This window comes from Phascolarctos cinereus, unplaced genomic scaffold (genome assembly GCF_003287225.1).
Source record: "Phascolarctos cinereus isolate Bilbo 61053 unplaced genomic scaffold, phaCin_HiC Scaffold_726;HRSCAF=1367, whole genome shotgun sequence".
In the NCBI taxonomy this organism is placed as follows: Eukaryota; Metazoa; Chordata; class Mammalia; order Diprotodontia; family Phascolarctidae; genus Phascolarctos; species Phascolarctos cinereus.
In genome coordinates this window covers 12235219-12258585 of record NW_027556098.1, presented here as the reverse complement: position 1 = coordinate 12258585, position 23367 = coordinate 12235219, and the positions used below count along the sequence as shown (strand labels likewise).

The window sequence follows — 23367 nt, the reverse complement described above, 5'->3', positions numbered from 1 at the left end:
GGTGTGATGGTTTCCTTCCTCTTGTATAGTTTGTGAATTTGAAAATAGAAGAAATAAAGTGGAACCTTTCCATGTACTAGTCACCATCGAATGATAGAACATCCGGGTGAGATGGAACATCTTAGACCCTGTCCAGATGACCTTAATTAATTTATTATTCAATTAATAGTAAATGGCAGCTAGGAAACTTGGGTTCTAATGCCACCTGTAACCCTGACTGCCTCTGTAATCTTAGACAAGTCATTTCACCTAAATCACTGTTTCTTCCTTTGGAAAATGAGGTTATGCTCTATGATCTCCAAGGTATCCTTCATCTTTGACATCTGTGATTTTAAGACATTGTGACTGGAGGGTAACACTGTGGTGAGGGCCACCTTTTGCATGAATATTCGTGGCCAACATCTAATAACAGTAAAATTGCATTGCTGGCCAATTAGCTCCTCCGTGGGATCTATTTCAGAGCTTTGGTTCTCATCCTGATGGTTAACTGATAGCTGGTCTCCTCATTGCAAGTTCTTAAATCGGAAAGTTTTAGTTAAGACTAGAGCAACAGTTAACAACAATAAAACAACAAACTAAATTACCAGTGAGAATTGAGAATAAAAAAATAAAGGGAAGCCCCATTTTTTTTCTAGTGGGGGTGGTGCTATAAGAGAACAAACAGCAGGTAGCAGAAATGTCAACAGAGGCACAGTCCACTTATTGATGATTGATGATTTGATAAACATTAAGTAGCTGACTCATCAGCCATGACGGACATGGATATGTGCACAGAATATGTGTGTAAGATACACATACATGCTGTGTCTATGCATTTGTATGTATATTGTACAAATGTTTCGGGTTACAAGTGGCCTTGATTTGTTAAAAGTGATCTTTAATTTTCTACCTCCTCTCCCAGCTCTAATGTATCAGTAAGTTTATAAGTTCTGTCCGTAAGTTTCTTTTGCTAATTTATATCTTGGGGAAGAGACTAGAAATCTTCCAAGGTAATTTTAAGTTAGTTTTATGAATCGCACATATTTTAATAAATTCTTTCTGATAGGTCAGTAAATAAGAGCTCTTTGGGGCAGCTAGGTGGCACAGTGGATAGGGCACCGGCCCTGAAGTCAGGAGGACCTGAGTTCAAATGTGGTCTCAGACCAGACACTTGACATTTACTAGCTGTGTGACCCTGGGCAAGTCACTTAACCCCAGTTGGCAAAAAAAAAAAAATAGGAGCTCTTCAAAAACTTCCCATTGAATCCCATTTTGTTCTTTTGGAATCTTATTCACAGAAAGTTAAGTTTTGTTCACAGAAAGTTAAAAAAAAGGTAGAATGAATATTTTAAGTTATTATATAAAATTGTTGCATTGCATGACACTGTACATATATGTATAGGCACGTTTACTATTGTCTGACACGTAGTTTTGACTCATCGTGTTACATTAGGAATGGGGGGAGTAAGTTTTAATCCTTTAAGTGGGTCAGAGTAGTTATTATTGGCAAGTACTATCTGAAAGTTACTATCACATGCATGATAATATGTGGGAGATGATGTTGAACAGAGTAGTTTGCTAATGATTACTTTCCTTTTGTTTTTAGGCCAGCAGATACAGAACATCAGGGAGAAAGTCCAGGAGAAAAAAGAGATCTATTGGATCAGAATCTAAGCAGCAAATCGAAATCCACTGAACCGTCTCAGGCTAGAGAACCTCTAGTTTTGCCACAAGAGAGCCGGGGCAGGTCTGGGACATTGCCCAGTGATTATAGATATTCGGAAGAAAACGAAGAGACGCAAGGTTCTGACGTGCCCCCTCAAACCTGTTCTGAGGCTCACGCTAAGAACGACAGCGTCAATCCTTCCTCACAAGGCAGAGAAGAAGACTCGTGGTGGATAGATTCGGCACTGTTCAGCAAAAGACGGGGGCCAGCACCTCAAAGGCCACCCCCACCCAAACGAGACGCCAGTAAATACAGGCGTCAGGACTGCTCCACGTCCTCTGTTGGAAGCTCTTCTGAATTCCTGCTAGCAGTACCCAGCAGGCCTGTTCAGTCTCAATCCCCTAATTCTCCTGATGTGTATGTGAATCCCCCGACCCTTCCCCAGAGTCCCTCCACATTCAGTGAAAAGCTTACGAGTGCTCAGCCACAGGATTCTCGGCCACCTGCTTCTTCAGAGAATGACAGCCAGCACATAAATGCGGAAACATCAAATCTCAAGCCTGAAGTTGTTTTGCCTTCAAAATACTGTCATCTTCCAAAATCTGGAATGGAATCGTCTCGGTCTCCCTCACCTCAGTTCGCTCCACAAAAACTGACTGATAAACCTCCGTTGCTGGTCCAGGATGAGAACTCAGCAAGGTAATTATATGGTGGTGATGGTGACGTTATGAACACTTTTAAAATTGGGAATATATTGACAAAACCAATAAATAGGACTCCTGGGGTCCAGATAGTGATTTTATTGATGTAGGGTACTTCTCTAGAAGAAAGAAATTCTCTCTGTCAATACAGATCAGCAATTTCTTTACAAATTACATGTTTTCTTAGGGTCAATGAAAGTAATTTGCCCAGGATTTTGTAGTCAGTATGTGACTTGAACTCAGATCTTTCTGATCTAAGGGCATCTTTTTTAGCTATGTTGCCATGCTGCTTCCCTAGGATGCTAACATATGTCATCCCACTATATAAAGGGGGGGGGGGACACAGCTCAATAATTACAAAAACTTGGAAGCTAAATAGATGAAATTAAATGTTTTTATACTGAAAAATTACCACATGTAATCTATATTTGTATATTATTTCACTTTTCATATTTTAGACAGAAAAAAGTATCCACAAAAATTTTCTTATGTACATGGTATAGCTTACAAGTCAGTCAGTCAACAAACATTTATTAAGCACTTTCTATGTGCTAGGAACTATAGTTACAAAGGGAGACAAAAACATAGTCTCTGGCCTCAAGAGCTCATATTTGAGTGGGGAAAGAACATACAAATAATTACATGCATACAATGTACAAGTGACGAGAACCAAGGCTGAATCATTTTAGACTTTAGCAGGCTTTGCATTTGAATTTGATATGGTGAACAAATCTATGATGTGCAAAACAAAAACAAAAAAAACCAACCCAAAACAACAACAAAAAACAAACCAGGCTTCTAAAGCATTTTGCCAGCCTTGTTCTGTGCACATCCTACTAGTGTTCAAATTCAACAAAGGGGCCAGGTAGGTGGCACAGTAGATGAAGCACCGGTCCTGGAGTCCAAAAGACCTGAGTTTAAATCCAGCCCCACAAACTTACTAGCTACATGACCCTGGGTATGTCACTTAACCCTGTTTGCCTCAGTTTCCTCACCTAAAAAAGAGCAGGAGAAAGAAATGGCAAACTGCTGCAGCATCTTTGCCAAGAAAACCCCAAATATGAATCACAAAAAGTCAGACATGACTGAAAGCAACTGAACAACAGCACAAAACTCTGTAATGGCTATTGCACCATATTAATATTAAGAATCACGTTTAATAAGATCATTGGGTACATTAGACGAAAATGTGATGGTTTTAAGTCTCGATGAGTTATTACCAGCTTTCTCCAGTGTAAACATTTTAGAAACATATCCTCGGTAAAGCTGCCTCCCCAAAGAACCAAGACAGGATCCATCTTTTTATCAGAGCAGAGTAGAAGCTTCTCTGATTCCTTGGTGCCAGTGCTAACAAACCTCCTAGTAAGGCACTTCACTGTAAATTGGTGATGAGTAAAATGCCCCATCATCAGTAGGAAGTGCACAAATTCCAGTTGCATGAATTCATTTCTGAAAAAAATGTCAACTAAATACTTTAAAGAATGTATCTGATTAAAGAGAATGTTGCTTCAGTGATGTAAGAAGTTATGATTTTGTTAGTGTGGTTACTTCATCTAACTTTATTGATCACAGTACCTCCATAATGTAAATGGCATTTCAGGATTATTAGGATTTTTTTTTTAATCATCACCCTGCAGCCAACGTGGTAGTATGTCTCCACATTTTGTCATACTTTTCTTTGGATGATAGACATAGAATTCATCACCTGGCCCATAAAAATAATAAAAAAAAATTATTTTCTTCTCTTGAACCATTTGTCAGATTTAAAATAGCTCATTTGATCCTGCCTCTAAGAAAGAATACTGATCTTGCAGTATACCACTGAGTCACTGTAGGAAGGAAACATTAAGGGGTAGGATTTATAGCTAGGTCCCAAATGAATTCTCCTTCTTCGGTCACATTATTCAAATTCACACTGTACATTTCCATTGGTCTAGAACTAATTATCATATATTATACCATTGTAGCTTCAAATGGTGCAACTCTAAATATATATGACCACTTCAGGGACTCATTATTTGTACTAATTGGGAACTGACTATAATCTATACTGGATGCCATGATTTGTGAATGCTTGGTAGAAATGATTCCATAGTGGACTAGGTTGCAGTATTCTTAGTGGCTTATAGTGCAGCTACATGTTCGCAGTTGGCTTGTCTGAAGGAATGTGGTAAGCTAATAACAATGATAGCTTTTTATAGCACCTACTATGTTCCAGACACTGCTACACTTTACAGTTATTATAATCTGATTTGATCCTCACAACCATCTTGGGAGGTAGGTGCTATTATCCCCATTGTACAGATGAGGAAACTGAGGCAAACTTGTTGTTGTTGTTGTTGTTTAAAGTTACTTGCCCAAGGTCACACAGCTAGCAAGTGTCTGAAGGCCAGTTTGAACTCAGGTCTTCCAGACTTCAAGCCTGGCACTCTATCCAGTGCACCACCCAGCTACCCAGGAGTCATCATGTCTCCTTAAAATTTTGTTTTTAGGGAAAATACACTTAGTTGTGGGGTTAATTTTGTTGTATGTTTCTTCATCACTACCCTTGCACAGGTTCTTATCCCATCTTTTTAATGGATCTTAAAATCTTGGATTGAATACATTATTGCTGTACCTCATTTTCCAAGGATATGCTTCTGACAGGGTTTGTCTGGCGCAAGGATAACACCAAGCAAGAGACACTCTGTATTTTAATTCTCATCCCCCCATTTGATTTCTTTTTTTTTTAATAATATTTTTAATTTAATTTCTTACTGAAAGAAAATATTTGAAAAATACGTCTTTGATGCTTCTACCATTTATCACAACCACTCCCATTCTCAAACCATGTTTGTTTATGCATGGTTTATTCAAAGAATTCATTTCTGAGGGAAAAATAAGTCTTTACAAGTTGGGCTTTATTAGTTCCTGCCTCTAACATGGGCTTATTTTAAAATCCATTTTTTAAGATTCCCAGGAAGTTCTATTTTGTCACATTAGCATATCCATGATCTCATCTATCTGACTACTCCTTACCCTCTTAGGGATGTCTTCTCATGCTGTGTGATTGTCGTGTGTGTGTGTGTGTGTGTGTGTATCCCCTTCCATACATACATACATACATACATATTAAAGTCCATTTATCTGGACCTTGTTTTATAGATCAGGTAAATTTATATTTTCTTATATCTATATTCATTCAGTAAGTCTTACCAAAAGGATCCACCCAACACACTTTAAATCTATCATAGGCTCCAGTGCAATATTAGAATGACTCATCTTAATCATTAATTTTTAAGTCAAATAATAGAGGTGTTATTGATATGAACAAGTCCACTCAGCACTAGTGTATTAATGGAGGGTCAAAGCAAATTAAATTATTTAGTAGCTAGATCTTTAAGATATTTTATTATAAAGTACCTATAGCTTTTTTCTGTAAAGCAAAAATACAAAGTAGGTGTTTTTGTCTTTTCAAGAATCTTAATAATTCTCGTAGCACATTCTCAGCTATGGTTTGTTCTCCTCACGTTGTTTACTTTCTATCTTTTTGGTTGGTAATGTAGTTAAACAGGTCTAGAAAGGCATTTGATGTTGAAGGGCCCCTGATAAGGTGTGATTAGAGTGAGGTGGTTTGTTTAAGGATGGGGGTTAGGTTGCTGTAAGGTAAAAGGTTACCTTGGTGCAGGTTGTCAGTTTTTAAAGACAGCTGTGGTGTTTGGAAATGGATTAAGATTTAGCAGAAAGCAAAAGCTTGTAGTCATTTCCTGGGATTTGGAGATTTTTGCAAGGTAAGAACTAAAACAATAAAAAAAAATTTAACTATGTATTTTGTACTTATTTTAGATTAAAGATAAATATTTTAGTATGAAAGAGGAACCATTTTTAGGAAGGAAATATAACCTAAAACTTTAAATAGCCATGAAAATGAATGAATGAATAAATATACAAATAAATAGATAAACATTGCTATAAAAGATTTGAAATCTTAAGGATTTAATTGCTCCCATTTCTTTGTTTCCTATATACAAGTGAAAAAACCCCTGCAAACTTGTCATTTTCCTTCCCCCTTCCCCTTCCTTTATGAGGGAAAAAAAAAAGAGGAATATTCCTAGAGTTTCAGGCCCAGGTCTGTCATTAGCTATGGAAAAGGTCATTTACTGGACCTCGTTTTACAAACCAGGAAAATGAAGGAGATAGACCTGTGCAAATCCAGATTTTCTGTACTCCACATGAACCGAAATAAGGAATGACAAATATGAGATTCTGAAGGAACGTTTTCGACTGGATAGAATATTAGGTTTTTTCCCTTTTCCTTTATTTTGTCTGTCTTATTCAAATATGCTAGGCAGTTAGGCTGGAAAGGAGGAGAAAGAGGATTTGTATGTTCGGGGAGGGGATGGTGGAATATATTGACACATAACTCAAAAAAATACTTACATCCTCAATGATTTGTTGCTTGTGAGAGAAAAGGAGGGAACTTCAGAACAAATAAATTTTGCCTTGCGGACCACACCTAAACATGCAGTGAAGGAAGCTGATTGTCTCCTTCAGTTACCATTGAAAAAATGAGAAGCAGATATTTTCAATTATAGCAAAGTAGCTTCACTGGCTCTGAATGCACCAAACCCACAAAACCATGGCACTAGTTTTTTCAGCTCCCTGAGCTTGAAACAAATTCTGTGCATCTGTTCCTGGTTTTTTGTTTTTTCCTTTCAGAACATGCAGGACCCATTGTAAACTAGCAAACTGAGCTGTTGTTTACCCAGCGTTTTTTTTTAATTACTTACAACTTCTCTTGTCTTGATTGAATACATCTGTATTGTTTTTCATACAAATGGCTTAGCAGCATACTGTGAGGGGATCCCAACTGTAGGATGGCACGGATAAAACAATCCTCCTTTGAACAGACATATTTATTCTTTCTCTCCCTCTTCTGTCTTCTCCTCTGCTTTCCTCTCCTCTTCTCTTTTTACCTCTCCTCTCTTCTCCCCTTATCCCTCTCTCCTTCCTTCTGTTCCTCTCTCCCCTATCTCCTGAACCTTCTGTACGAATCCAGATTTTTCTACTAAGAAGCTTTTAAAATAAAACAAAACAAATTAATGTGTGCCATTTGTGAGCATTTTAAAAGACTTAAAGTCATTTATTAGATCAGAAGCCATGGTTTGTAGAAAGAATAGTTGGGAGCTCTCATAGCATTATAAAAACATTGGCATGCCTGGTATGTTTGGCGCAGACTTTGGAGGGTAGGGAAACCTGAAGACTAAGGTTGTACATATAGGCACATATAACCTACAGGTTAGAGCAAAAGAGTAGAGGATTCTGAACTCATCTTTTGTCCTAACATATGCCCAAGTGACAGTTTGCATTTAAAAAAAAGACACACTTTTCTCTTTTTCAGAATTGAGAGGGTCATAGATAACAACACCACAGTGAAGATGGTCCCCATCAAAATTGTCCACTCTGAAAGCCATGCAGAGAAAGAGAGTCGACAGAACCTTGTGAGCACCATGGAACCTCCTGCCTTGCCCAGTGGCTTGGAAAAAGACCAAATCAAGACGCTGAGCACCTCTGAGCAGTCCTACTCACGCTTCTGTGCCTATACCAGGCAGGGTGTGGAGCCTGAGGCTGAGAATAAAACCAGAGTGTCTGAGTCAGAACCAGGTGAAGCCTTGGGGTACAACTTGAAAGACAGCGATGCATCCACACCTGTTGTCAGCTACATGAAGGCCAAAGAGAAGACACTGGAAGACTTGAAGTCAGAGGAACTAGCCAGGGAAATTGTAGGAAAGGATAAGTCTTTGGCAGATATTCTGGATCCCAGTGCAAAAATAAAAACCACCATGGACCTGATGGAGGGTATCTTCCCTAAAGATGAACATCTCTTAGAAGAGGCTCAGCAACGTAGAAAGCTCCTTCCAAAGGTTCCTTCTCCCAAAATTACAGAGGAAAAGTGAGTAGAATTTGGTATTCATTCTACGACTCTCTTTGTTGGTGGTGCGATGTCAGCCATGGGAATTTTTCTCTATTTTATATTTCATGGTAACTGGGTTGGCTCTTACGTCAGTTTTGATGAAGGCCAACATGATGGTTGATCAGTACTGTTTGATACACCTTATTACATTTCAGAAGTGAAGTCATCCTTGAGAGATGATTACTTTCGTGTCTGGCAGGGAGGGGGGATAGGAATGGAGGAAAAATGAATACTGATGCTAATTATGCCCCAGTAATTTAAGGTATTTGATGTATAGCAGGACCTGATCCTTCCCCCCCCCCATAGATGAGTAAAAAAAAAAACCTGAGGGTTTTATTTAAGTGATTTTTACATAACGTGCTTTCCTTGTCTGTTAGTTAACTTTGGTTGGTAAATTGTAAATTTTACATCTTTGAAAATGTAAAAATCATAGCATTCTACCTATGATTTATCTACCCATTTATCACTGAAGACCTAAGGCTAATTTGTAGGGTGTCCATGGAGTGAAGCAGGCGCAGTAAGCTCCATTTAGAAAAGCTGGATAATAGAGCTTCTAAGGAGAGGTCTCCCACAGTGAAAACACTGGGGCAGCCACTTATATAATCACTGCCATAAAAGAGGTGAAATCTTGAGGAATTTTAAGTTTATGATTATTTCATTTTCTGTTTCCTTTATACAAGGTTTTAAAACCTGACCCCTTCCCTTATGGGAAAAAAGAACATTTCTGGAGTCAAGAGAAATAGGTTCCAGTCTCCAGTGTCAAGGTTTAAGAGCTTGGACAAGTAATGTCTCTGAACCTCATTTTCCTGATCTGTAAAATCAGGGTGATTGATATATATAAAAATATAAAAATCTAGATTTTCCTTTTCCCAAGCAGACCTAAATAAATGATCAATGCAGAGATACAATTTGGGAACTCCTGGGCCCAACTAATATGTAAATATTTTAACAGCATTAGAAATTATTTAATAGTAACAAGTTCAGTCAGGAATTCTACAGTAAATGATTTCCTTAACAACCAAAGCTAATAAGAGGGTGGTGGTGGAGAGATACTGTAAGCATATATGTATTTTTCTTGCTTTCCAACCATGTTTTAGGACATCAGCAATATCTGTCCTAATATGTCCTAGAATCTCCTGTTCAGAGACTATTTCCACAGGGATGGATTGGTTCTAGAAGTGATGTGTGGGTTCAGGCCCAGTAGAGGTAAGGTTCAGGAAGCTATATCATCCCAGACTGTCCACGTCCAATGTCCATGACTTCAAATCCAGACTGAGACACTCACAAGCTATATTAACTCTGGGCAAGTGCCTTTACCTCTGATTGCCTCAGTTTCCTCAACTGAAAAAGAGAGTTGAGTATTTAATCAATATTTATTGACTTTTTCCTATGTGTATAATAGACTAGGCTAGGCACTGTCATGACTATGAGTTAGTTACCATGCCAAATTCTACAAACTGGTAGGAGTAGGGGGTTGCTTGCCCTACAACCTACATTATCCAGGGATACCATTTGCCAAGGGAATCCAAAGTATGTCACTGACTTGTGTTTTCTGCCAGAGATGCTTATTTCCTAGTTCTCGTAGGACCGTGGCTGCTTAATTCTGTTAGTTTTCTAAAAACTAAATTTAGATGAGATTCTTTTTTTAAAAAAAAGAAGATCTACAGGTACATTTTGAATAGACTAGTCCTATGTACCGATATGTCAGCTTTCATTTTATCAGGCTTACAGGTTGAAAAAATTTTTAACTTAGCAGAACTATGGTTTCATCAAAGGTGATTACTTGTTCTACCGGTGCAGCTCAGAGACTTTCATGTCTTCTTATCTTTAATGATTCTTGTCCATGTTCTTTCGTAAAATGCTCCCTGCCAGATCAAATCAACGCTCTGAGGGCCTTCCTCGGAGTTGCTGTTCAGTTCTGTCCCTGTCATCACCTACTTTTGTCAGCTCCTTTCTAATGCCAACGTTCATGAATTCTACAAGGTGAATTATCTTGGATTAGTCATTTACTTTTCCAGAGTCTCAAGTTTTCTCATGTAAAATGAGAAAGGTTGGACTAGGTAATCAAAGTTTCCTTCTAGCTCTAAGTCTGAGATTTTATTTAAATCTAAATTATAATTAAAATGCCATCTGAAAATAGATATTTCAGCTGTATGTTTGACTTATTTCTCTTCAATTACATACATTTATAGGCTTTGATGACTGGCAGGGTTTTTTTGGGGCGGGGGAGCCCTTTTTCTCTTTCACACCCATTCGTGTGTCTTCCCATCAAAGCCAACAGTTACTGTGCTTGTCATTACCCAGGGGACAGGCGTGAGAGGAAACATCCATTGCACCGATTGTCAGCTAATTAAAGTTTTGACTTTTTAAACCAGGAAAGAAGAACAGAGCATGCCATCTGCCATCTCCCTGACAACCAATTCCACTTACTACAGTACATCTGCACCCAAGGCTGAGCTTCTGATTAAAATGAAGGACATGCAGCAGCAGCAGCAGCAGCAGCAGCAGCAGATTGCAGAGGATTCTGAAGATGAACTGGACCACGACCTGTCAGAGAAGAAGGTAGAATTCTAAGTAGGGCTGGGGGGTGGGAACAATAACCACCATCACCCCCCAAAAAAATTGAGCTTAAGGCCTGTGTTAAGTTTTTATTTAACATCCTTGAGACAGAGGGCTCTTGACCGAGGTCCTGGACATTAGCACCCTGTTTATTTGGTACAGTCAACACAGTGGTATGAGGTTCACCTTGTACACTGCACTTTGAAGTCTCAGCCTTTAACTCTTTATGGTTGGGCCACTTGAGGTTAACTTGGCTATGTCGGCGCTGGGCATCATTGCCATGGGAACTCCCTGCCATCGTGTAATGATGAAAGCAGATGCCAAATCAGTTCTATTGATTTCTTAAAGCTCTTGCCTTCGCTTGGCCCTGACCCGGCTTCACCTTCTAGCTCCATCACAGTGTGTATTTTTCCCCATGGTTCATTTCTTTTGTCACATGTGAGTTTCATCTGTATTTAACATTCGTCAAAAATCTAGGCACTCGGCATCTGAGTTGAATACACAGACTCTCTGTTTCAGAATTACCTTTTGTAGAAAGCATAAGAGTGAAAGAATGACCCAAGACAAATCGTGTCACAACTCCCAAACAGTCCTGCCCACACTTCAGTTTCCTTGGTGACCCTTCACCGCCACCAAATTAGGAGACAAAGGGGTGAGATAATCTTAATTTCTAAAAAATTATTTTCATTCCATTAGCGTGAATTCAGGAACAACTCTTATGTTTACATTAGATTCACTGCATATTTAATACTAGGCTTCAGATTTAAACACAATATGAAATTTATGATAGGAAAGTGTTTGATATATTTAAGTCAACAAACATTTGGCATTGAAAATGTTTTTTCTCTTTAGAATTCCAGTTTGTGATTAGGCATATAAAAAATAAGTTAGTTTTGTCCAAAGATAATTTCATAATTTCATCAATCTTTTTGGGTTTGGGGGTGGGGGGGGAGAGTACAATTTCATTTGCTTCCCTTACTTGTCCACAAATCAAATTATTTTCTAGTTTTCTTATATGTATGGTATGAATAGTAGTTTTGTGGTCATTTCTGGTTTGGGTCAAACAAGAGACTGCTAGCTCTAGAACTCAAGTTGAGAAGGCTTGAGTTCAGATCCAGTCTCAGACACTCACTAGCTGGGTAACCCTAGGCAAATCATTTAACCTCATTTTGCCTCAATTTCTTCAAATGACGATAATAATAACACCTACTTCTTGGGGTGGTCATGAGGATAAAAATGAGATAACACATTAGTAAAGTGCTTTGCTTAAAGCATTATATAAATGCTAGGTGATAATATTAATGATAAGTGTTATTGTGTTATTCCTTAGTTTAAAAAAAAAGCACACCTTGATTTAAAAGCATTCTGCAAAGTCCTATTCACACACTTCTGCTTCACTGAAGAGATGAGATTGAAATGTTTTCACTTTCTATCTTAAGATGACTGCAGTTCAGTAGTAAATAGATTATTAGAGGCTCTCCTCTGTGTAAACTTCTATTTTCACTCTAATAAATGTTTTTGTAATTTTACTAAGAGAGACCTATTTCATATCACTTTGGACGGGGTGCCTTCCAGGACTTAGTGATTGATTGGTTGTCCTTCCCTGTTTAATTTTGAATGTAAGACAGCCTATGTTGCCCTACACCCAACTGCCGTATTTTACCTCTCTCATTTCTTGAACATTCGTGTAATTAATATTTGATATCCTTACACAAAATATGGGCCTGTAATAAAAGGAAATAAACATACCTCAATTGGACTTATGCCAAACCCAGGCTTCTAGGAAGGCTTCTGATCCTTTTTTTTTTTTGATCCTAAGAATTATGCCGCTTCCTTCTTCCCTTTAAAAAAAAAAATAAACATAGTTCTTATTTCATGGCCTACTTAATGGAAATTCTAAATTTTATTCTCAACAGAGAAAGACTCCCAATATTTACTTCTAACAAGTCAAAGGCTAGAGCTATTTCCTTCATCAGTTTTAAGCAACATCCTCTGTCTGTCGCCCCACATCTACCACCAAATTCTAGATTTAAGCTTAGAATCTTAAGGTTTTGTGCTAAGGAATCTTAAAAGTTATCTAGTTCATAGGAATATAGAATTAGAGCTGGAAGAGACCTCAGACCCCATTGAGTGCAGTCACCTTATTTTTCAAAGGAGGAAACTGAGGCATTGGGAGTTAGAAGGGAGTGGGGACTTGACTTAGCTGGGATTTGAACCTAAGTCCTCTGCCTGCTGGATCCATTGTTTTTTTCCACTAAACTGAACTGGCCACCATTCAAGAGGTTTTTTCCCCCATGGCTTCTACCTGAAGCTTTGCTCTAAACTAGACTTTTTTTTCTCTGTTGGTATAAATAACTCACCCAAACAATCTCCTGCTGAACTAAACCTCCTTAAAAAGTACTGCCCCATTCTTCCTCTTACATACTTCCCCCCACCCCCAATTCTTCTGAATCCACATACTTTCTCTGCCCCTTCTTTGTCTAGTTACAACTTTATTCATCATCTCCCTTCCCTTATCTACTGTCTAAACCCTTTATCTCATTCTGTTGTTTTTGTCTTTTTATAATGCAAACATTGGCATATTTATAAATTTTTATAAAATAAATATTTATAAAATATTTATAAAAAATAGTTACTTATAAATAACCTTTCAACGACCTCAGTCCTAGGATGACCATGGGTTGTCACCTTTTCTGGCAATTTTTTTTTTTAACGTGAGGCTGTTGGGGTTAAATGACTTGCCCAGAGCCACACAGCTAGTGAGTGTTATGTGTCTGAGGCTGGATTTGAGCTCCTCCTGACTCCAAGGCCAGTGATCTATCCACTGTGCCACCTAGCTGCCCCCAGCAATATTTTTTAAAGCTGAAATGGGAACACTGAAGAATTGTTTCCTACCAGTGGCTAAGGGCATCAGTAAATGGTCACTGAAATGTGCTCTTTTGTTTTTGTTTGTTTTGTTTTAGGGTTTTTTTTGTTTGTTTTTTGTTTTTGGCTAGGCAATGGGGTTAAGTGACTTGTCCAGGGTCACACCACTATTAGTAAGTCTCAGGTGTCTGAGCTGGATTTGCACTCAGGTCCTCCTGACTCCAGGACTGGTGCTCTGTCTGCTGCATCACCCAGCTGCCCCCTCCAAAGTATGCTTTTACCCTTGAAGTGTTTCCCCAAACTTAGAAATGAAGCAGAAAAGACAGACAGAAATCTTCCATTCTCCTTTTCTATCACATACTTGTTATCTGAGTAATATGTGCTTGGAAAAAACAAAGTGCTATTCATAACCGTGGGATTTTGAAATTGATTTAAAGCAGGCTGCATTTAAAAAAAAATGCAGCCTGCTGCTAAACAGAAAAGGATAGATAAGAAACTGAGATGCATAAAGTTTGAATAGATCATAACATGGGAGCTCCCCAAGCATAGAACTAACGAGAGAAATGTGTAAGCATCCTGAGCAAATAAGATTTGACCTGGTCAGTCTATAGTAATTTAGAAGTTCCATGTGTATTTAGGAGCAAAAGCTGTACAGATTAATCAGTCAGTAGGAATGTATATCCTATAAAACTGCTTACCATTTCAGTCTCTTTGAGTAATTCAACATACTGATAAGCCTAAGACAAATTTAAAGGAGGGGCACCCTTTCACTCCCTGTGATTTTAAGTTCAGGTTTTTGGAGTCACATTTTTTTGTTTGTTTCCTCATTTGAGCCCTATGAAAAGCTATATCTCAGTTTTCTTGAAGAATTGTTTATCTCCATCTTAGAAGCCATAGAGGGTCAGGGGTGTTAAGTGGGCAAAATCCAGGAGCAGTACTCATCCTATTAGTTCATTATTCTGGTATGTTTCCCACAGACAGAAAAGGAGTTGTTGCCTTTAATTACTTCTTCCTGTATTAATTATTAGTTTAGAGGGGCAGAGAGTCCAATTTTACTACATGGTTTATAAGGTCATGACCCCTCTCACTCCTTGCAGAAATGTGGTTTGCTCTTGGCCTGGGCTGATTTTAAAATTCCAATCTTGAATAAAATGTTGGGTGTTTCTTTTTTCATATATGAGTTTAAATTCAGTGAAGTTTGAAATTCAGACCTTTTCCTTTTTCTTTGGCTTAATTTGCATCTGGCCCTTTTTTTTAGCCACATCTGTTTTCGGTTAGCATTTCTTATAGCTGTATGTAATATGCTAGGATCCCACAGCACCTCGGAGACCCAGGATGTGGTTATTGAAAAGGGAGACTGTGATCTTTTCTGATTTTCAGGTTTAAGTTGTGTAGATGACTCACCTAGCGATTTTGAGTTATGTGGCTATCTCCATGACTCTATTTCTCTTCTTCCTTCCATCTATGAAATGGGAGTGATCATCATACTGGTATATTTTAGCCTAGGGCATCTTTGGCCTTTTCCAAGTGATCTACATCGTACATGTCTTGGACTAGGTACACTAGGCCTTAATGGATGTTCATAGGTGGAAAATATCTTGGTCATCAAATAGTACACCATCAGTCATAGAAACAAGGCAAAGACAGATCTCAGAGTGCCCAGACTGTTGACATTGTACCATGTATCTGCCTTTACCATGTTGCTGCATCAACTCATAATACCAGTTTAATCATGGTACTTCAGTGATGGGTGTAAGGTGTTTGTTGTTGTTTTTGTTTTTGTTTTTTAATCATGGTTTTGTATCCAGAATTTAACATAAAATCTTAAATATTACTTTAAACTTGAATGGCATAGAAGTGATTTCATTAAAGACATCTTCCAAGCTCATTCAAATCATATTTTTAAGGCTTTACTTTTCTCTGTGTTTGCAAGAAACTTTAGTAATGCGATTAATACTTCAGTGGATAATATGGTCTCATTGATGTGGGCACTTCCTCCAATTGTCTTACTCCATGTGTCCTTTGTCTTTGTCCTCCCATAAATCTGTCATAAGAGATCCACCCATGAAATAGAGAAAAAATAATAGGATTACCAGATTTAAATAACTTTTATTCATATGTTTTATTTGGAAGTCTTTAAAGTACTCGGAACTGATTTGTGAAGTTGCCATAGTCTTGCAAAAAAAAAGTTAAAATAATAATAATAACTAATGTTTTTATAGTATCTAAAGGTTTACACAGTACTTTCCATTCATTATCTTATTTGAGCCTCACGACAAACTTACAAGGTAGGTTTCAAAGTTATTGTTATCCTTGTGAGGAAGCAAATATTAGAAATATTAAGCAAATTGCTCATGGTCACAAAGCTGTTTCAGAGGTAGGATTCAAAACTGGGTCTTTACTGATTCCAAGAATAGAATTGTTTCCACTATACCACATTGTCACTAATCTAAAGTAGATGGCTGCCATCTTTAGAGGTTATGACTTTCCATAATCATGGAAGGATATTGACCCAACTAGAATAGATCCTATGGTAGCTAGGTGGTATAGTAGATGAATCACTTGGAGTCAGGAAGACCCAAGGTCAGTTGCCGCCACTAAGTATATGACCTTGGCAAGTCACAATCTTTCCTAGCCTCCATTTTCTCACCTGTAAAATGGGACTAATGATATCACCTGTAGCACAGGCTTCTTGTGAGAATCAAAGGAGATATCATTTGTAAAATGCTATAGAAATGCTATCTAGTTTAGTAGTGATAGTGGAATTTTAACTTCTAGTCTTTGGCCTTCCCATAATCTTGTTTTTTTAGATAAAGCAAACATAAATGTTAGCCCATTCACAGATTCTATTTGATTTCAAATTAATGAAGCTTTGTAACAATACTTAATGTTTTCATCTTCTTGTGTTAAATATGTTTTGTACATTCTTGCCCCTCCACAGCAGGAGCTCATTGATAGCATCAGCCGAAAGCTGAAGGTGCTGCGGGAAGCCCGAGAGACCTTACTGGAGGATATTCAAAACAACAATGCTCTAGGGGATGAGGTGGAAGCCGTCGTGAAAGATGTCTGCAAACCAAACGAATTTGACAAGTTCAGGATGTTCATTGGAGACCTTGACAAAGTGGTAAACCTCCTTTTGTCCCTGTCTGGAAGACTAGCCCGGGTAGAGAATGCCCTGAATAACTTGGATGAAAATACACCACCTGAGGAACAGGTAATTAAATATACACATGCATGTGCAAGTGCACGCGCATGCGCGCGCGCACACACACACATACACATCTGCGTGCCTGCACTGAGAATACATGCACACATGCCCATCTGCCACTATCCTGGTTCCTTTTCTCATGGAGCAGAGTTGACCTTGGGTCCTTGAAGGCTATATTAACACAGTCTAAGTTCTGGAAAGCCTTAGCTAGTTTAGAGGGCTTTGAACAATGAACTTCACAGTGAACTCTATGCCTGTCATCTGAGTGCCGATCTGGCTACATTCAAAGAGTTTCATCACCCAAAGGTGTTGTAGCAGGTGATGGTGGGTGTTTTGTGGTACACTTTTTGGTGTTCATTTGTGTTACTGTTTTTTGTGGGGGAGGTTAGTCATAGCAACCAAGATAACATCTACTAAGGCACGAAGGGTTTCATTGGTGAAGAAAATACTCACATCTAGATCTTAGAAATATTAAAGTAATAATAATAATAATAATAATAATTCAGATTTATATAAATTCACTATATTGGTGAAGGAAATACCAACATCTAGATCTTTAGAAATATTAAAGTAATAATAACTCAGATTTCTATAGATTTGGATTTATATAGATTTATATAGATTTACCACACTGGAGAAGGAAATAACCCACATTGGGAGCTTTAGAAATATTGAAGTAATAAATAACAATTCAAATATATTTAAACATTTAAAATGTATAAAGTGCTTTCCTCACAGTGTCCATAGGAATTAGTTGGCTCACGTGTTAATATGTACATTTTACAGATTAAGAAACTCAGAGAGGTTAAGTGGTGTCCCCATGGTCATATAGCCACTAAGTGTCAAAGATGAGACTGAAGCCTGGGGCTTCAAGTGCAGTGGTCTTTCTGTTACACACATTCCTCATTACAGATGGGAGGAGGGCATAGTGAGGACAAAAGGTTTCGTTCTTCAGGGCATTTATATCCTTACTTAGGAATGTCATGAATACTAACTATGAAATGTGTATGTGTATATAAGGTCATGGGATCGTGGGTTTTAGAGCCAGAAGAGGACCCTCTGTAGGGGACCATGGAAATCAGAGGATTTAGAGGTTATTTCATCCATTTTCCTTCCTTCCTTTCTTCCTTCCCTTCCTTTCTCTCTCTCTCTCTCTCTCTCTCTCTCTCTCTCTCTCTCTCTCTCTCTCTCTCTCTCTTTTCTCTCTCTCTCTCTCTCATTTAGGCTTTTTGGTGAGACGATCAGGGTTAAGTGACTTGCCCAGGATCACACAGCTAATAAGTGTCAAGTGTCTGAAATCTGGGACCAGATTTGAACTCAGGTCCTCCTGACTCAAAGCCAGAGCTCTATCCACTGCACCACCTAGCTGTCCCTTCCCTTATTTTTCAACTGTAAAGAAAACTACTTAGTTATCTGGTGGTTGTTCAACAAGCATTTTTATTAACCTGTTGCTATACATATAACAGGCATTATGTTAGGCATTGGGGGGGACAGAGCAGCAAAAATGAAAACAGCTTTTGCCCTCAAGGTACTTGTATTTTATCTGAGAACAGGCATATGTATGTGCATATAAATAAATAGAACATGGGAGTTTTCTGTTTTGGGGAGAGAGAGGCACCAGTACTTGGGGGAAATCAGGAAAGACTTATATAGCAGGTGACATTTGAGCTGAACTTTAAAAAAAGTAGGGATTATAAGTGGTGGTGGTAAGGAAGGGGGTACATTCCAGGCATGTGCAAAGACACAAAGAGGGAGGTATGGAGTGTTATTTGTGAGGAACAATAAGAAGGCCAGTTTATCTGGGCTGTAGAATGTGTGAAGGAGAGTCGTGTTGTAATTATGATCTAAAAGTTGAAGATATGAACTTCATTTAGAAAAATAACAATGTCTTCTTATCTGTCAGTTCAGCTGATTTTTTTAAAATTTAATTTTTTTAAAAAAATTTATTTAATTTTAAAATCTCCATTTATCCCTTTCTGATCTAATTTGGTCCTTCAATAAATATCGAATACTTGTTGGTGATACCAGAAAGTACGGACCATTGTTCATATGGAGTTTATAATTTGGTTTGAGACTCAAGATGCAGATGTGTTTTAAAAAGTCTTAATAATAATTTGAGTTCAATAGATCCCTTTTAAGGAATTCAAATCAATGACCCTGTGAGAGTTATGAAGGGATTCAGCAACTAAATTGGATAACAGGGTAAGGGCAAGGGGGAAAAAAATCAAAGATAATACCAAAATTCAAAGCCTGATCCAGTGGGAAGATGGTGGTGCCATTAATGGAGATGAGAGTTTGGAAGGAGAAACAGATATATGAGAAGAAGTAATGGATTCTTTGATTTTAGAATCACAGAATTTTAGACCTGCAAGTCATCTTTAAAGATTGTTTCCCATATAAATGCCCAATTATCCTGTAAGGCAAACATTGTGAGAGAAAGCATGGTATAATAGATAGAGAGCTCACCTGAGAGCCAGGAAGACCCAAGTTCAAATCCTGACTCTGACATATTCTGGCTTTGTGATCCCGTACAACTCACTTTTTAAGATTATAGGTTTCAGAGACAGTGCCAGCCTATGTTGGTAGAGAGCTTCCTCATCTGAATATTCTTTGTACCAATGAAATCATAAAACCAATCCCTGTCTCCATAAATAGTAACATAATTCCTTTCAAACCTATTGAAACAAATTGTTTACTGGCCCTGATAGAAGGAATTTCCTCATCTAGGGATTCCCTGTAATAATGAAATTTCAGATTCAGTTCCTATCCCTAAAGCAAATCAGAAGTCAAAATTGGGGAAGGGAGGATGGGAAGCAAAAAGACAATGGCTTACTTGTGGACAGTGGAGGAGATGACGGTAGTACTTGTGGGAACTCTCCTCCTCAGGCTTTGCCTACCTCCTCATCCCTTATTCGTCTTGATGCCTACTCCTTAAATAGCGTGTTTTTTTCTGCCTCTAGCGAACGCTCCTCGAGAAGCAAAAACTGCTCACGCGCCAGCATGAAGATGCAAAAGAGCTCAAGGAGAATCTGGACCGCCGAGAACGCATCGTCTTTGACATTCTGGCCAGCTACCTGAGTGGGGAAAGCCTGGCTGATTATGAGCACTTCGTGAAGATGAAGTCAGCCCTCATCATTGAGCAGCGGGAACTAGAGGATAAAATCAAGCTGGGGGAGGAGCAGCTGAAGTGTTTGACTGAAAGCCTCCCACCAGAACGGGCCAAGTAAGAGCAGAAACGCCCTGGCGGAGGATAGGAACGGGAATGTGCAAGCCCGCTTCCTGAGCGTGCAAAGTGGGAGGAGGGGGGAAACCCAGCTCATATTTATGCCCTGTGGATAGAGTCCTAAAAAAAATAGCAAAATTGCTATTTTACAAGAGCAATAACTTCCTCGTTTGTTTTGTTTGGGTGATGTATTTGAATGTTTTTTTAGTTTCTTCTAATTGCTGAGCTCAGCGGCTCATCTTATCCTTCCGTCTTCAGAAATGACTGCAAAGAAACTAGAGAATTTTAAGCTTCAAATTCAATGTGTTGTGAAGTCTGTTCCAGTAGAGCATGCAGATAATTTTTAAATGAAATAGCTACTGTTTCTCCTGTCTTCGGATGCTGTACAGATTGTTGATGAACCCAGTTTAAATGAGTATGTGGACAGCGTGCAGCCTTAGTAAGGAAATGAGCTATATCAGGGGGAGACGACTCTGGGTGCCGATCTCTAATAATTCATCCAGGGAGCAGGGCTGCATTTTCATATCTGTTCCATCTCATTTAACTTTATAAGCATTAATTTATCATATCATATATAATGATGTTATCTGGTCCTAGCAGATGATAATAATTTATTAACACTTTGGAAAGGTGAATGGTTTGTTAGTGGTTTAGAACCAGTTGTGAAATTGATCACTTAAACTGTTGGCTCAGGCATCCTGAGATTGAAATACCACTTAAGGAAATAGCTGTGCATGCCTTCTCTCTCTCCCCCCAGCCCCCAACTCAAATGATGTTTCCTTGCAGACTAAGTTAGTTATTTTGAAAATGTCCCTAGCAGTAGCATGGCCATTAAGATTAAGGAGTTAAGTGTTTCACCAGAATATCTTAATATAATCTGTGTTTTCTTTTCCCTTACACCACAGTGGTATTGAGTGCACACAGTCACTAACATAATGATATTCAATACTGCTTTTACCTCCTGTGTGTCACCAAAGCTTTTTTGGACACATTTCATTCCATTATTTGTCTCACTCTAGTTTTAGTGACCACCTGAAATGTATAATTCCTGTGCAGAATCTTTTCATAACTGTTTTCTAAAAGTTTGTATCCTTTTTTTATTCATTGAAAAACAAAATTCCAGCATAACAAAAGGCTGTTGTCATATGTTTCCAGTAGCCTCATTATTTTCACAGAAGATACTTTTTAAAGTGATGTGCTTCCATAGAAATCATTTTCTAATTCAATGAATATTTCAGGGCAAGAGGAAACCTTGGACAACTTCATATTTTAGATCACAATGGGACAATTGTTAAGGAATCATTTTAATACTTTTTTAATTGCTCTATTTCTACAGAATGTTTTCCAAATTAGGCAGGCAACCTTCCTTTCAGTATCCATCAGAACTGCACATCCCCACACACAAACTTTTAAAAGAACAGTGACAAAACATGCTAAATTAGCTGAAGAGGAAATCAGTTCTTAAACATAACACAACCTCAACATCTATGCTTCTGTCTTTTGTCAGTTTTAATGTGTAACTTCCCACAGAGTGAAGTTACCAATTAGGAGTTGTTGTTTTTGGGGTTTTTTTGCGGTGTCAGAGGAAAATACATACACACACATACATAATATGTACGCACATACATATATACATAGGGAAATATGTACAAACTGAAATACCTGCATGCATATGGGTAGGCAGTCTGCATCATTGGAGGAACCTTCCAAATTGATGAGATCATAGATCCATATGAGTACACACATACATGTATATATGTGTGTATACATTTATAAGCTAGTCTTTCTACCCTAACGTAGATCATTTTTTCAAAGTTCTTATTCCTATTAAGTTAAACTATTCCCCACCCTCACCCCCTCTTCAGTTTGAAAGCCCCTTTACTTCTAATGAAGTGCTGTCCCTTCTGCCCAGAAGTCATTTGCTGCTAAAACAAGTAATGTCAGGGCAAATGATATACTTTGTCCTTGATCACCACCTCTTCCATTGTAGCTAAGCTAACTTAAAAGAGTTTCAGTGTGCTCTTCAAAGAAAAAAAATGTTTTCCCCTTTATCTATAATTCCCTACCCCCTTGCCTGTCCTGCACCCTTAAAGGAAATTCTGTGTATCGAGCATGTTGCTGATTTTGTTACTAGAAGATCGATAATTTTATCAGTCTGAGTACTCCCTTTGGTGATGCAGAGTACAGTATTGTGGTTGTTTTGGTGACAAATATATGTGTAACGTGAATAATATAATTTGTGTCTGTATCTAATACTTTGATTTAGGCGTTTGTCTCACACATAGCAATACAGAGCGCTCTCCTGTCCGCAAAGCAGCATCTTGCTCATCACTGCCTCAGCCCATTCCTTGTTTTACCTCTTCTTAAATGTTTGGTTAGAAGGGACCCAAAGATTCTTGTGTCTCCATGTATATAAGTTTGTAAATAGCTATATTATTGCTTAAGAAAAATCTGGTGCTAATGTTTTGCCTCTGGCGTTTCTTAGGTGATGGCTAATTCTTCACCTTATGTTATAGCTCCGTGGTAGATTTCATTGTATAGTGAGATTTCCGTCCTGGTCACTGGCTGCAGCTTGGATTCTGCAGCCTTTAGTGGAAAAATGTGTACAGATTTCATGCTTGACACTTAACACTTACCTATTGGCAAATTACACTGCTTGACTTAAAGGAAATAAATAGTGTCTATTTCAATGTATCACCTGCTTGTCAGTGGTTTGTTACTAAAAGATCCAGGGTTCTGAGGGTTCCCACTAATGATGACAGAGCACAACCTCTCCACATCTTGGTAAATGGTTTTGTGAATGGCTAGAGCCAACCTTCAGGTGATAAACAGTGAATTTACCCATGCTCCTCTTATGACAAACACAGTGGTCTGTTTAAAGGCATAGACTCAAAGACATTTTAGCTTGGTAGGAACTGTTGGCATCAGTAGTCTACAGTCAGAGTCTTTGAAAACCCAGAGGCTCCTCTCTACCACCGTGAAGAAACAGATCATCAGAGCAGAGCTGTAGAGCTAGAGAACCTTGGGGACCTCCTCGTTTTACACATGAGGAGACCTTTGAACCCAAGATTACCAACCTTAGAGTCCTTTGATTTATCTACTTCACATTTGAAAACCTAAGTATTTTTTATATCCTGGTCTCTGCATTTCTTAGGTAACTTAAAAATAAAATATTAAGTCCATCAATCCACATTCAAGGAAAAATTCAAGATC

General features: G+C 38.3%; 1 protein-coding gene across 1 annotated transcript in view; it reads left to right on the top strand.

The window, feature by feature from the left end:
• Window positions 1-22848, top strand: part of SHROOM2 (shroom family member 2) — a 246577-nt gene extending 223729 nt beyond the window's left edge. Inside the window, 5 exon segments of the mRNA XM_078146114.1 lie at window positions 1586-2344; window positions 7727-8278; window positions 10675-10861; window positions 16665-16937; window positions 19892-22848. Coding sequence (XP_078002240.1) covers window positions 1586-2344; window positions 7727-8278; window positions 10675-10861; window positions 16665-16937; window positions 19892-20158 — 2038 coding nt within the window. The 3' untranslated portion in view covers window positions 20159-22848.
• Window positions 22849-23367: the final 519 nt, after the last annotated feature.